Source organism: Mastigoproctus giganteus, chromosome 11 (genome assembly GCF_048544385.1).
Source record: "Mastigoproctus giganteus isolate SK-2022 chromosome 11, ASM4854438v1, whole genome shotgun sequence".
Taxonomy (NCBI): Eukaryota; Metazoa; Arthropoda; class Arachnida; order Uropygi; family Thelyphonidae; genus Mastigoproctus; species Mastigoproctus giganteus.
The window spans coordinates 122,485,277-122,497,664 of NC_143585.1; the positions used below are offsets into that span (position 1 = coordinate 122,485,277).

At 34.6% G+C, this 12,388-nt stretch overlaps 1 protein-coding gene across 3 annotated transcripts in view; it reads left to right on the forward strand.

The window, feature by feature from the left end:
- The window catches only part of Sil1 (Sil1 nucleotide exchange factor), a 67,845-nt gene extending 66,778 nt beyond the window's left edge, over positions 1–1,067 (forward strand). For all 3 annotated transcript variants that reach the window (XM_090385470.1, XM_090385469.1, XM_090385471.1), the window contains one exon: positions 605–1,067. In XM_090385470.1, the coding sequence (XP_090241596.1) occupies positions 605–932 (328 nt within the window). In that variant the 3' untranslated portion in view covers positions 933–1,067. The remainder of the gene's footprint in view (positions 1–604) is intronic.
- The last annotated feature ends 11,321 nt before the right edge of the window (positions 1,068–12,388 follow it).

Here is a 12,388-nt window from a genome sequence, read left to right on the forward strand (position 1 = left end):
TATAAAATGTGTATTTTGCCAGTAAAATATAATTTCTAGTAGACTGAATAAACTCTCCTTTTCTAATATATTCAAAAATTAGTTTTCCTCCTGCCTACAAGTACCTAATTCTTAGCTATTTGAAAGTCAAAAGTTGACAGCCATACAACTGCAATTTCTTTCATTACATTTCCAACTGTTCCTTTATTTGAGCAAGATTGACAGTGCAAATGAGAAGAGGATGATATCAACTTAAGCAGGTTTTACTACTTGCAGGGACTAAGTTATGAGTTAAAAGTTAATTAATTGATATTTAAATCTATAAACTGCAAAGCATGCAAAACCATATCCTACCATTTCAGACCAGCGTTTGACTTTCAATTATCTGATATAGAGTTGACAAGTTATACTATAGTTAAATATCCAATTTGAAACTTAAGGATGTTTTTCCATATGCCAAATTGCAATTAAATTTTACTAGCCCAAATGCACCTTATATAATGTGGATCTTCAGTTTAATTTTCCTTAGCAATGTTTAAAGATTTGTATTCTGTTATTAAAGCTCTTCAAAACACTTAAGCAGTCTGAATATTACTTCTGTTAACTTAATTTTCTTATTTTTCAGTTTCCATCTACAAGATGCATTAGTGCAGCATGGTTTCTGTACCTTAATTCCCACACTTCTTCAGTCACCTGATTATGACACGCAAGAAAAAGTTATCAATGCAATGTTGTCATTAGTGCACCTCTGCAAAGATGCCTTTTCTCAAAGTCTGAAAGTTTTGTATCATCTTGAAAAAGAATATGAATCTGTGCTTTCAAAAGGAAGAACTGCCATTAGTGAAGAACAAGTAATTTTAGGTGGTGGCAGTGATGATTATTTTACCACACTGCATGAGTCTGTTGTAAATTTAATATTGAGGGTTGAACAGAAGCAACGAGATGAACTGTGATTTGTAAATATTAATTGTTTAATTTATACGTGCTTTAATGCATCACTACTAAATTATCACCCTGGAAGAATTCATTTATTTAAATAGAGGAACACAATGATATATGAATAAAATAAAACATACAGTCACTTTGTATATTTGGCAATATGAGACATCATTTGGTATTGTTTATATCACTGCATACTGGGCTTTACACACAACAAATGATTGGCATCATATAGTCCGCATTACTGACCAGGCTTAAATTAATGGCTTTACTCTCTTTAGAAAATATTAGTTTGCAATTTAAAATGCTATTTTTTAAATGTAGAAGAACCAACATTTATTCCTATTAAAATTTGAACATTGCTCTATATTACCATGACTTTTTTGGAGAAAAAGAATAAGTAATCCCCATTTTCATCTTGTTTTTGACCACACAGAATGTAGGTAAAATTATAAAATACAACTTAAGATACTAAGTCATAATCAGTGAAACTGATTAGCAAATGAAGCATTTGTTGAGGTAGTTTTAGAATTTTTCATTGGGTTAGAATATTGTGACAATGCCAAACAGTTAAAATAATTTTCTACAAACTACTTTCCTCAGTTTTCTGCAGTTCTGATGTTACCAGAACTGCAGAAAACTTATCTGATTTACAATCTGTTATGCTCATTACAAAATATTAACTTACCTATTTCCAGTTAGCCACAGTAATTTACCACCAACAGTGGTAGAGAGTGAAAAGGACCTGGGGATAATTGTGAAGGCAGATATTATGAAGTATTCTGAGCAGTGCAGATGGTCTGCAAGAGTAGCTCATGGTGTCTTGTCAATGATATAGAGGAATTTTTCTAGCAGGGATAAGGATGTGATTATCCCCTTGTATAAAGAAGGCCACACCTTGAGTACTGTATACAGGTCTGGAGGCCCCATTTTAAGGACGTAGAGCTGTTAGAACGAGTACAGAGAAGGGCAACAAGATTAGTGAATGGAACAAAGGGTTGCACCTGCAAGGTGATCTGATTGAGGTGTATAAAGCCTTGAATGGTTTGAGCATGCTCAATGCTGATGGGATTCTTCCTCTTGCTCAGAATTAATCACCTGAGAGGGCATAAATTCAAATTGAGGAAAGACAGTTGTAGATGTGTGGAAGTTTGCCTTTAGCGAGCGGGTGGTTGATTGCTGGAACAAACTTCCACCTGTCGTTGTAGAAGTTGATAGCTTAAACAGATTCAAGGCAGAAGTAGACAAACATTTGGAGCAAGTGGATGGGTGAAATGAGAAGGGGGTGGTCTTTTTTGTTTTTTTTTTTGGCTGATGCTATATAAACTTGCTTTCTTGCATTATGTGCCCTTGCTAATGCTAAATTCTCTAATGCTTGCTTGATCATTAATCCAGCTTCCTTTGTTTTTTTTACAGGCCTACTATCATTCATTTTATGCTTCTGATATCAATATAATTAGCTTCTTTTGAGCCATTCTTTCTACTTGCCCATACCATCTTAAGTTTTCTTTAGTTGGTTGGGTATTTCTCAATCAATTTTTTTTTTCTTCCCTCATTGTCTTGTCATGCTTCCATATTTATTTTTCTTAAAATCCTCATACCTGAAGGTTCAAATTTTTGATCAATATCAAACTCATTGCTTAAAAATTGGGCTAAAGATAATTTTGTTCCAAATAAATTTAACAGAGGTATCACCAGGCTCAGTGGACATAGTATATTGATACAAGATATATTCAGAAAGAACTAATGCGAAAGGTAAAGGGAAGGGGTTTTGTTTTCACAACAGTTTTATAATGGGCCGAGACATTTTTAAACTTTTTTTCTTCTTCTTCTTCGGTGGGTCCAGCAATTAAAAAATGTAATTGCTAAACTGGAAGTGTTCAGATAGGTAATCATAAGAGGCAACTAGGCTTTTTTTTTTTTTTTTTGTCGGTTAAGGATTCACCAATCTTGTTGCTCTTCTCTGTATTTGTTCCAACAGCTCTACATCCTTCTTAAAATGAGGCCTCCAGACCTGTATACAGTACTCAAGGTGTGGCCTGACCATTGCCTTATACAAGGGGATAATCACCTCCTTATCCCTGTTAGAAAAATTCCTGTATATCATTGACAAGACACCATGAGCTACTCTTGCAGACTGTCTGCACTGCTCAGAAAACTTCATATCTGCCTGCACAATTACCCCAGGTCCCTTTCATTCTCTACCACTGTCAGTGTAGTACCACAGAATTGATACGTTAATCTGGGGTTATTGCTTCCCATGTGTAGTACTTTATATTTGTCAATGTTCAGCTTCATTTGCCACCTCTCAGCCCATCTGCTCAACTTTTCTAGATCCTGTTGCACCAGCGTACTGTCATCAGTGTCATTAACAACCCTGCCAACCTTTATATCGTCTGCAAACTTAGATATACCATTTATAAATACAGAAAACAACAATGGGACTCTACTAATAACATTAGTCCACGAAGAGCAGTGTCCATTGATTACCACTCTGTCTTCAACCATCCCTTAATCCATAGCAGCAATTTGCCTCTAATGCCACACTGCTCCAATTTGTGCAGTAGTCGTCCATGTGCAAAAGTATCAAAAGCCTTCCTAAGATCCAAATATATGATATCAAACTTATTCCTTGCATCCAGTTCTTTTGTGACCACATCATAGATTCCAATCAAATTGGTCAGACAAGACTTCCCACTTAACAAACCCATGCTGTGTCCAAGCTATAACTGAAGTCTTGTCTAGATGATCCTGCAGTGCTTCTTTAACCAGCGCCTCCATTAATTTCCCTGAAACAGAAGTTAAACTAACAGGTCTATAATTACTTGTCACCCTTTGATCCTCTATTGTGAATTGGGGTCACATTTGCACATCTCCAGTCCATGGGTCCAAGGAAGCTCTCTTAATTATGGCTAAGGGTTTGCTTACTTCCTTTGCTGCCTCCTTTAATATAGCTGGATAGATCCCATCCACCCCGGCTGCCTTTTTTGTGTTTATCTTCAATTTCTCTTCCACTTTCCTCTGTTATTACAAAATCATCTAGCTCACTGCCAGAGTTTAATTTAACTCTGGCATTCCCCTCCATGAATAACTCCTCATGTGTGAATGTAGATGTAAAATACTCATTTAGTTTGTTAGGCACCTGAGCAGGATCATCAGCAGTTGAACCATCACTATCCAGTAGACCAATCTGATTCATCCCTTTGCTTCTAGAATTTACATAGGTAAAGAACTCTTTGCTGTTTTTCTTTGCATCCTTTGCCAAAGATTTCTCATAATCTGCCTAATCTCCTTTGTGACTTGGTTACAGACCAGCTGATATCTATCATAGGCTTCTGTGTCACATGTTAATTTATATGTATCCCATGCATTTTTCTTCTCTGCCACATGTCTCATTAGTTCATCTGACATCCATTTAGGCCTAAACCTTGAACATTTCTTTGTTGGTATGTAAAGCCTAGTAGCTTCCAAGATTCTTTGAATGTCTCCCATTTTGAATTTGCTGTTGGTCCCACCATATAGAATTTAAATACTGTCTCAGACCACCGTAGTCGCCTTTACGAAAGCAAAAACCCTTCCCTTTACCACTGAGTAAATCCTGCTTCAGCACACTGTGATCACTATCACCTAGTGATTCCTTTATCTGCAGATTCTTAATTCTTGAAAAATCACTAAAGTATTACTCCCTCTTGTTGTCTCCCAAACATGCTGATGTAGAAAACAATCATCCGATAAATCCTCAAAAGCCTTGCTAGTGTGTGTGTGACCAACCCACAAATTCCAGTCAATGTCTGGGAAATTAAAATCTCCCATTATAAGATTCTCTGATTTACTGTCCCACTATTTCCCTGTTCAGTTTCTTATTATACTCACCAGAGTCATTAGGCCTATAACACATTCCTACTCTCAATTTTGATCTCCCAGTGCTTATGTCACACCAAACTGACTCGACACTGCACTGTCTAGCGATGTCAACTGGCTGCACTTCCTTGGATTTTGTTTCTTAACTAATAGCATAACCCCTCCTCCCTTTCTGTGCACATTGTACTCCCCAAATTCCAGTTCTACATTCCTTATATCTGTGTGACACCACGTCTCTGATATCCCAACAATATCTGCCTTTGATGTTTTGACCAACACGTCAAATTTATTTACCAAACTCCTAGCATTGGTGTTAGAGTAGCTAGTATTCCTAGCTACTCTAACAAAACCCATGTCTTTACTTGTACTGCAATGACTCTCAGCAGTCTCTGAAATATCCTGCATTTTGTTTTCCAGGCTGCTGCTCATTCCAATAGAAGCAGTGCAAGAATCACTTTCACCTCTGTCAAGGGTTACTGTTAATCTATTTTTCCTTGTACCCCCCCCCAAGCTAGCAGTTTTCCGACCCACCTAAAACTGTCTCGATAGCATCAGCAAATATTCTTACACCCTTTCTATTTAAGTGTATCCCATCCCTGTAGAAGCAGTCTCTCCTGTTAACAAGTATTGAAAAAAAATTCTACCCCTTGAGCCTTGCACAATCTTTCCAGGGCCGAATTGATCGACAAGGCTCTCATCATATACTCCCTCCTGTCGTGTCTGGCAGAATTGCAGACACTTTGAAATTCAACCCTAATTCACGGCTTTTTTTCAACAGTAACCTGTACTTGTTAAGTAATTCCGCTGGTCTCCTACTCTTAATATCATTAATACCAACGTGTACAACAATATCACCTTTTGTGCATTAAAAGATATCTGCTCTACGTCATCAACCTTTGCCCCTGGCAGACGTACCCTGGTTCTGTTTCACCTATACCATGTTCCCTGTTTCTCTGATAATAGAATCACCAACAACTACTAGTTCCTGTGGGACCAGCCCATTCTGCCTTGGGGGTTGTCTCTGTGTTGCTTGATGATCAAGTGCAAGCTCTGGCATTGCTGTGGGCAGTTAAGAGCTTGATGGGCCCCTCAATTTAGATCCTTTGAGGGCATCCACCCTGTCCTTCTAGCTCTCATATAGGCCCATAACAACACTGAGTTGTCGCCTGATTTCTTCACACTCCTTACATCGTGCACACACAAAGACATTTCCCTTGGAAATATCATGTCCCATACCTGATTGCTCCACAAACATCAAACAAGCAGGGCATTTTAAAAGGCTGTGATTCAGAGGGCAACTGCCTCCCTCAGTTCTCCTCCCCTGAACCACAGCACTCCCATTAGCTTGAGCCTTTGGTCTGAGTCATGATTTCGATTCAATTTCAATACAAAATTATAACCCTAAACTTATATCCCAATCTGTATATATTTTTTTCAGTATAGAGTATTATGTCCGAGTTTCGTTATAACTTCCGTATCAAGTTTTAATAATGTTATGTTTGTAAAATCTAAGTCATTATATGTATTTAGTTAAAAAAAAGTACAATTTAATTGACAATGAAGTTTAACAAGATTAATAAATTTTACTGATTTATTGATATTATATTTTATACTATACTAAGCTAACGCTATCTAGTACGGGATATAACGTATCGTATAACAATAGCGACAAGTTATGAATGGTAAATCTGCTGAAACTAAGTATTAATTAACTTCCAAAATCTCGCCATCTAAATTCAGAATAAACCAAGGATCTTGACTAGGTCTATAAGCTACTTACAGAAAATAATTTAATATAACAATTAAGTCAATAAAGTGGCTAAATATAGCTAAAAACTCCCCGTTCGCTGGAGCTGCAAAACACGTGGATTGGACATCCTTACCAATACTAAGTAATAACCTATTGTACTCTACAAAATAAGTTAATATGCCAATTTAAGTTAATAAAACAGAAAATTTTTTTTAAAAAACTTTGCCTGCACAGGGCTACTCTTGTTCCCAAAATTATTGAAATGAATTGAATTGACAAGATATTGAAAACTAAACCTTTTAGTTTGTTTTCAATATCTAGTCACACATGAAGTGTAAAATTGAAATGTACTGCATTTAGGTAGTAGTATCCAAGAACATCCTTTACTTCAGTTGCAATGAGCCAAGTGCAGCTTTGGTACTAAGGGCTTAATATCCACAACTTTCATTATGTTTGCAATTAGAAGTTTCCCTTCCACACAACACTTGTTTACAGCAAGAAGAAAAATCCATTATCCAATAAAATTGATATTAGTAATTTCACTTGTGGATAACATTTTTAAAATCAGCCTTTCAGCTGGTTTGGCTCTTTGATGAGCTGTCTCCATTTCTCTTGTGCTAGGTGTTTCACTTCTGCATAGCTCCGGAGCCCAGTTTCCTTCAGAATTGTATTTATGACGGTGTCTCTTGGTCTTCCTTGTTTTCTTTTTCCTGGTATTTTGCTTTCTAGTAACATCCCTCTATGCCTCACGGTGTGTCCGATCCATCGTAGCCATTGCTAACCTTCTTAGCAATTCTTTCTCCTCCTACACATTGTAAAACCATGTTATTACTCATTTTTTTTCTGTCCAGCTAATCTTTTCCATTCTTTGCCAGCACCACATTTTAAATGCTTCTAGTTTTTTCAAATTGATTTTGTTTAGTGTCCATATCTCTACTGAATACAATGCAATTGGCCAAATGTGTTTTCATACTTATTTTTCTTAGATCTAGTGATATTTCTTTGGCTTAGTAAAGATATTTAACCTCTGATTGCTTGTTTTGCAATTCTTGAACCGATTTCATTGTGGCAAGATGCATCTTGTGTTATTATCTGTCCTAGATATTTAAGTTTTGTAACCCACTATTTTTTTTCACCACCAATTTCAATGTGAAATTGTTTTAGCTTTTTACTTCATCATAATCTTTGTTTTATTAGTATTAATCTTCATGCCATGTTTTAGCATATTGGATAACATTTGTGTCAAATACTTTTGCATAGTCAATAAAGCACAGATTCCTGCTATTTATTCTTTCACCTAAGAATCTTAAAAGTTCCTTTTGCTTCTCTTTGTAGACAAGTTCTTTCTAAATCTGCATTGTGTGTCCTCTAAATACTGTTCAATTCTATTCGTATTTTTAACAGAACTTTTGATGCATATGATATAAGACTGATAGTTCTGTAGTTTTGCATTTGGTTGGTGCAGATTTTTTTTGATATTGGTACTATGACATTGTACAATGTTATTCTGGCCATTTTCCTTTACTATATGCTCCCAAAATCAGTTCAAATAGTGATTGCTTGAATTGGTCTCCACTGTTATATATTAATTCTGCTGTAATATTGTCTGTACCAGGAGATTAGTTGTTAGGAAGTAACTAAAAAGCTAAATCAAATTCTTTTAATATTTGGTCTTCTATTAAGTTTGTTGTTATTCTTTCTAGTTGTATTTCCAAGTTGACCACATGGCTCCATGTATAGATCTTCAGTGTACTTTCTCCATGTCTCTTGTTCTTTTGCATCTAAAATATTTTTTGTTTCTGATTGCTCTGGAGAAAGTTCCGTTACATTTTCTTGTTATTTCTTTTAGGCACTATCTGTTCATCCTTATATAAGGAGGGATACAATGAAAATTATTACTAAGCTAACCTTTAACAAAGTTTGAAAACCACTGCATTAACTTTTCACCTCGTGCCTTAAAAGGAACAAATATGCATGCATGGATACTTTTTTTTAATTATAAAATAATTTTAGCTCTTTTGCTGAATTAAACTGTTTCATTAATTATAAGTTGCTAAATTCAATTACAAAACATCAAATAAAAATATTTTTAAGATATTTCATAGAGTAAGGTCACTTGTCCTGTGGATTGAAACAGATGCTATTTGCATTTTCATTATGGAATTTGAAATCAGTTTCCCCACAACTTGTTCAGTATGTACCTATGTTTTAAAAATAACAGCGGATAGCTGAGATTGAAAAATGGATTGAATGGATAGATTGAAAAATTTCAAAACTGGCACCAAAAACTTATCCTAGCACTGATTGATCACCAATCCTGAACACATTTATTGAAAATTCTCCATTCTTGTACCTGCTGCCATGGGAAATGTCATTCTACCTCAAAGGTAGAATATATTGCAATTCATAATCCCATTACAATGAATAGCTATAATGAAAATGTTTCAAAGCTCTAGCCACCTTCCCTTAGTAATAAGGCTTTATAACTGTTATTTCAGTGAAACAGTTCTAATGAAAAATTCAGTACAATAAATTATTTTCAAAGTCCACCTATGCCTAAAATATATTGGTTTACTCGTGGTAAGAGTAAATTCAGGGCAGATGATTGTCATATTATAGATATGACAGTCATCTGCTCTGTAGGTTAGAAGAAGAAAAAAAATTTTAGGAGATGTGGCAGAAGAATTCACTTTCATACCTGCCTACGTTTTCTACATATTTGAATGATTATACTCAAATTTGATTTTGTGTAATAGCACTTTCACTTTTCCCCTATTCAAAAACAAGTGAATAATGCAGTCTATAAGATGAAGAATTTGCTTGATTTTACTTACTCTGAAGAAAACTCATTTGTTGGAGCCTTAGAAACTAATTTTTACTTAGTGAAACTTGAACATACACACTTAATTGCACTAAAGTTGCATTTTTTTTTATTGATTTGGAGAAAAAAAGGTTAAATATTAAAACAAAAATAGACATGCAAAATTTATTGTAGCTTTAGTACTTTAAATATTAATATATTTTTTTACTCTTGTAGTAAACAATGGAACACATACTATATGTCATTTTATTTTAAAGTCTATATTTATGTAAAATTAAGCAGAAATTCCTACTTCTATATATATTATCAGAAAAGTACAGAGCTGTTTGAATGATTCTTTTGATATAGCAATAATTTATGTACCCCAAAAAAAGTTCATTGTAGCAGGATTTTGCTCAATGGGAGGAAGTTGAAAGGGCTGTCTAAAGTGCAGATATGCCACTGTTAAGGGATATCTTGCAAGCAGCAAGATTCCAGGTAGTGTTTCATCATCCTTGTGACATTAGGAAGCTGCTCATGTTGCAGGTATCTGTTTCAAGAATGGGAGTCTGCATGATTCTAATTTGTCTGTTCGAAATAGTGAATATAATAAATGAAACATGAAAGAAAATAAGGATGTACAAGTCTAATAGTGCAGAGATACTATTTTGATTTATTCAGTGATAGAATGTGCAAAAATATACATTATTTCAATCACACTGAAATTTCAATTTCTTTCTGAAAGGTCAATTTCTTTCCTACAACTCAGAAAAATATTTCCTGAACTGATAACTATCGCAGCCTAAACTAAACCTATTATGTTTGTAGAAAAGAGGCACAAAATTATTGCACTAAAGCAAACATTTCCAAGGCACTCCCTAATCAGGGTTATACATTTAATTTTTATAACACACCATCAAATAATATAAAAGTTTTTAACAATAGTCAAGTTATTTCAGCTAATAGAATATTTGTTCATCAATGTTAAACTATAACAACAAAGTTCATATAGCAAATTATAAAAAAGTATAAAATTTATTCAATACAAAATGAACAATTTCACAACACTATACAAATGTTTTTAAGAATTCATATTTACATATTGGATCATCAAAAAGAAACTAGTTTGAAATGCCTAGTTATATATTTATAAGCAAGCAAGGCAAAATATCCCATAAGTTATAGCTTTGCTAGCCAATATTGCAGAAGTCTTAAAAAAAAAAAAAGTTTTAATCGCACAGATGACACAAAAATCCTAATATCACAAAAATCATAGCTGAGGTAATAACACCAAGTACAAGTATCCCTTACTCCAGTGGTTTCCAACCAGTGCACTGCAACCTTTCAAGTGTGCCACAAGGTTAGGAAAAATTCTATTGAGTTCAGTGGCAATCACTATTTCAGTGTCCTGTTTAATATTCATATTTTAACTTAAAAACAAATATTAACTTGACTTTTAAGTGTGACAAGTGACAAAAGATTGGGAACCACTGCTCTACTTGACCACTGGGATTTATTTACATGATCATTTCAATGTTTAGGATAAAATCAACCTTTCAAGATTGCACAGTTATTTCATAATAGGAATATCAGCCAGTGAAACATTGATTACATGAGAAGTTATCCCATTAGGCAGTCATTTTGTATTGGTTAATTGCCAAGTAGCAATGTTCTCTCATTTTTCACCAATTTATCTGCTTTGTATTTTTGTTTTTAATTTGTTTATATCACATGCCAGTAAGTGAAAAAGTTATAAAAGAAAAAGAAATACAATAGACTTAGAGACAAAAATAAAATTCATAAAACAACATGAGTGGTAAAATAGTCTTACTTAGCAAGCAATTTAAAATCATCCCACTTGACAATTTTTACCATTTTAAAGAACCAGCAAATTTGTGAGGCAGTGAGAGAATTGGCACTAACCAATAAAATCAACAATAGTTATGGGGGGTGGAGGGAAGGTCTCATACATGGAATGGAAAAACTTAATGATTTGGATGAACCAGTCTTTTTAAAGCCATGGATGATAAAGATAACTGCCTTTTCCACTTACTTTCTTTTTATTATATGTGTATATGAAATGGTCAACATTTACTGTTTTTAAAAGAACATTGATTACATGAGAATCAATGTGGTAGAACAGAACCCCATAGTAAGTCAAGGGATACCTGTAGTATAAAGTAAGTGCTAATTTTAAGGAGAGGAAAAAGGAATTTCAAATGACCTATGGGGTGCCCATTGCGATTCAACACCTAGAAATGCCAAAGGGCACAAAGTATCCTTGATTAACTTTGTTAATTCACTCAACTGTATTGGTCATTTTTCAAAATATTGGAGTTTATTATTGCTCTACAATGTTCTCTAACAGGAAATACCACAAGCAGTGAAGAAAACAGCATAAACTACTGAGCAACACACTCAAAAAAATTTATCAGACTAGTATTACAATCTTTTGTTATAGTTTATTGTCTATGTAAACAATTTAGAGTTGCTCCTGAAAGCAACCAGCTGATGGAACTGAATAACTATTAAATGAGCTGAGTTGCTTGGCTAAGGTGACCACAGTCTGACTTGTTCACATTTATTCACACTAAAAAAAATAAATTAAAATTAAATGGAGTATAATAATGATGTGCAGTCTAAGTTGTGAGTACAGCTATCAATAAATTGGTTAACATCTTTGGGGACTGGTGCTGTGCATGGCTGTAAAGGAAGGTGTGTTGCAGAAGTATGAGAATAGGAAGCAATTACCTATTCCTGGAAAACAAGATAACCTTCTCAAAAGCTTGGTTTAAAATAAACATCTACTTAAGGTTGCTTGACAAGACAATTGTTAGACAAGTTGAACCTGTTAGACTGTATCTGAATTTTGTTCCCCCGGAATCTGAATTTTCGTTCCCAGTTTTGTTGGGGGAACAAAGCAGAAGACAATATTACATTTCATTCACTGATGAAGTGCACTTTCACATAAACTAACACATCTGTAGACAAAAAACGCATCCAGGGCCCACAGTAAAGTCATGGAGTGAAGTATGGTTCACTCAATTGTATAGGACATC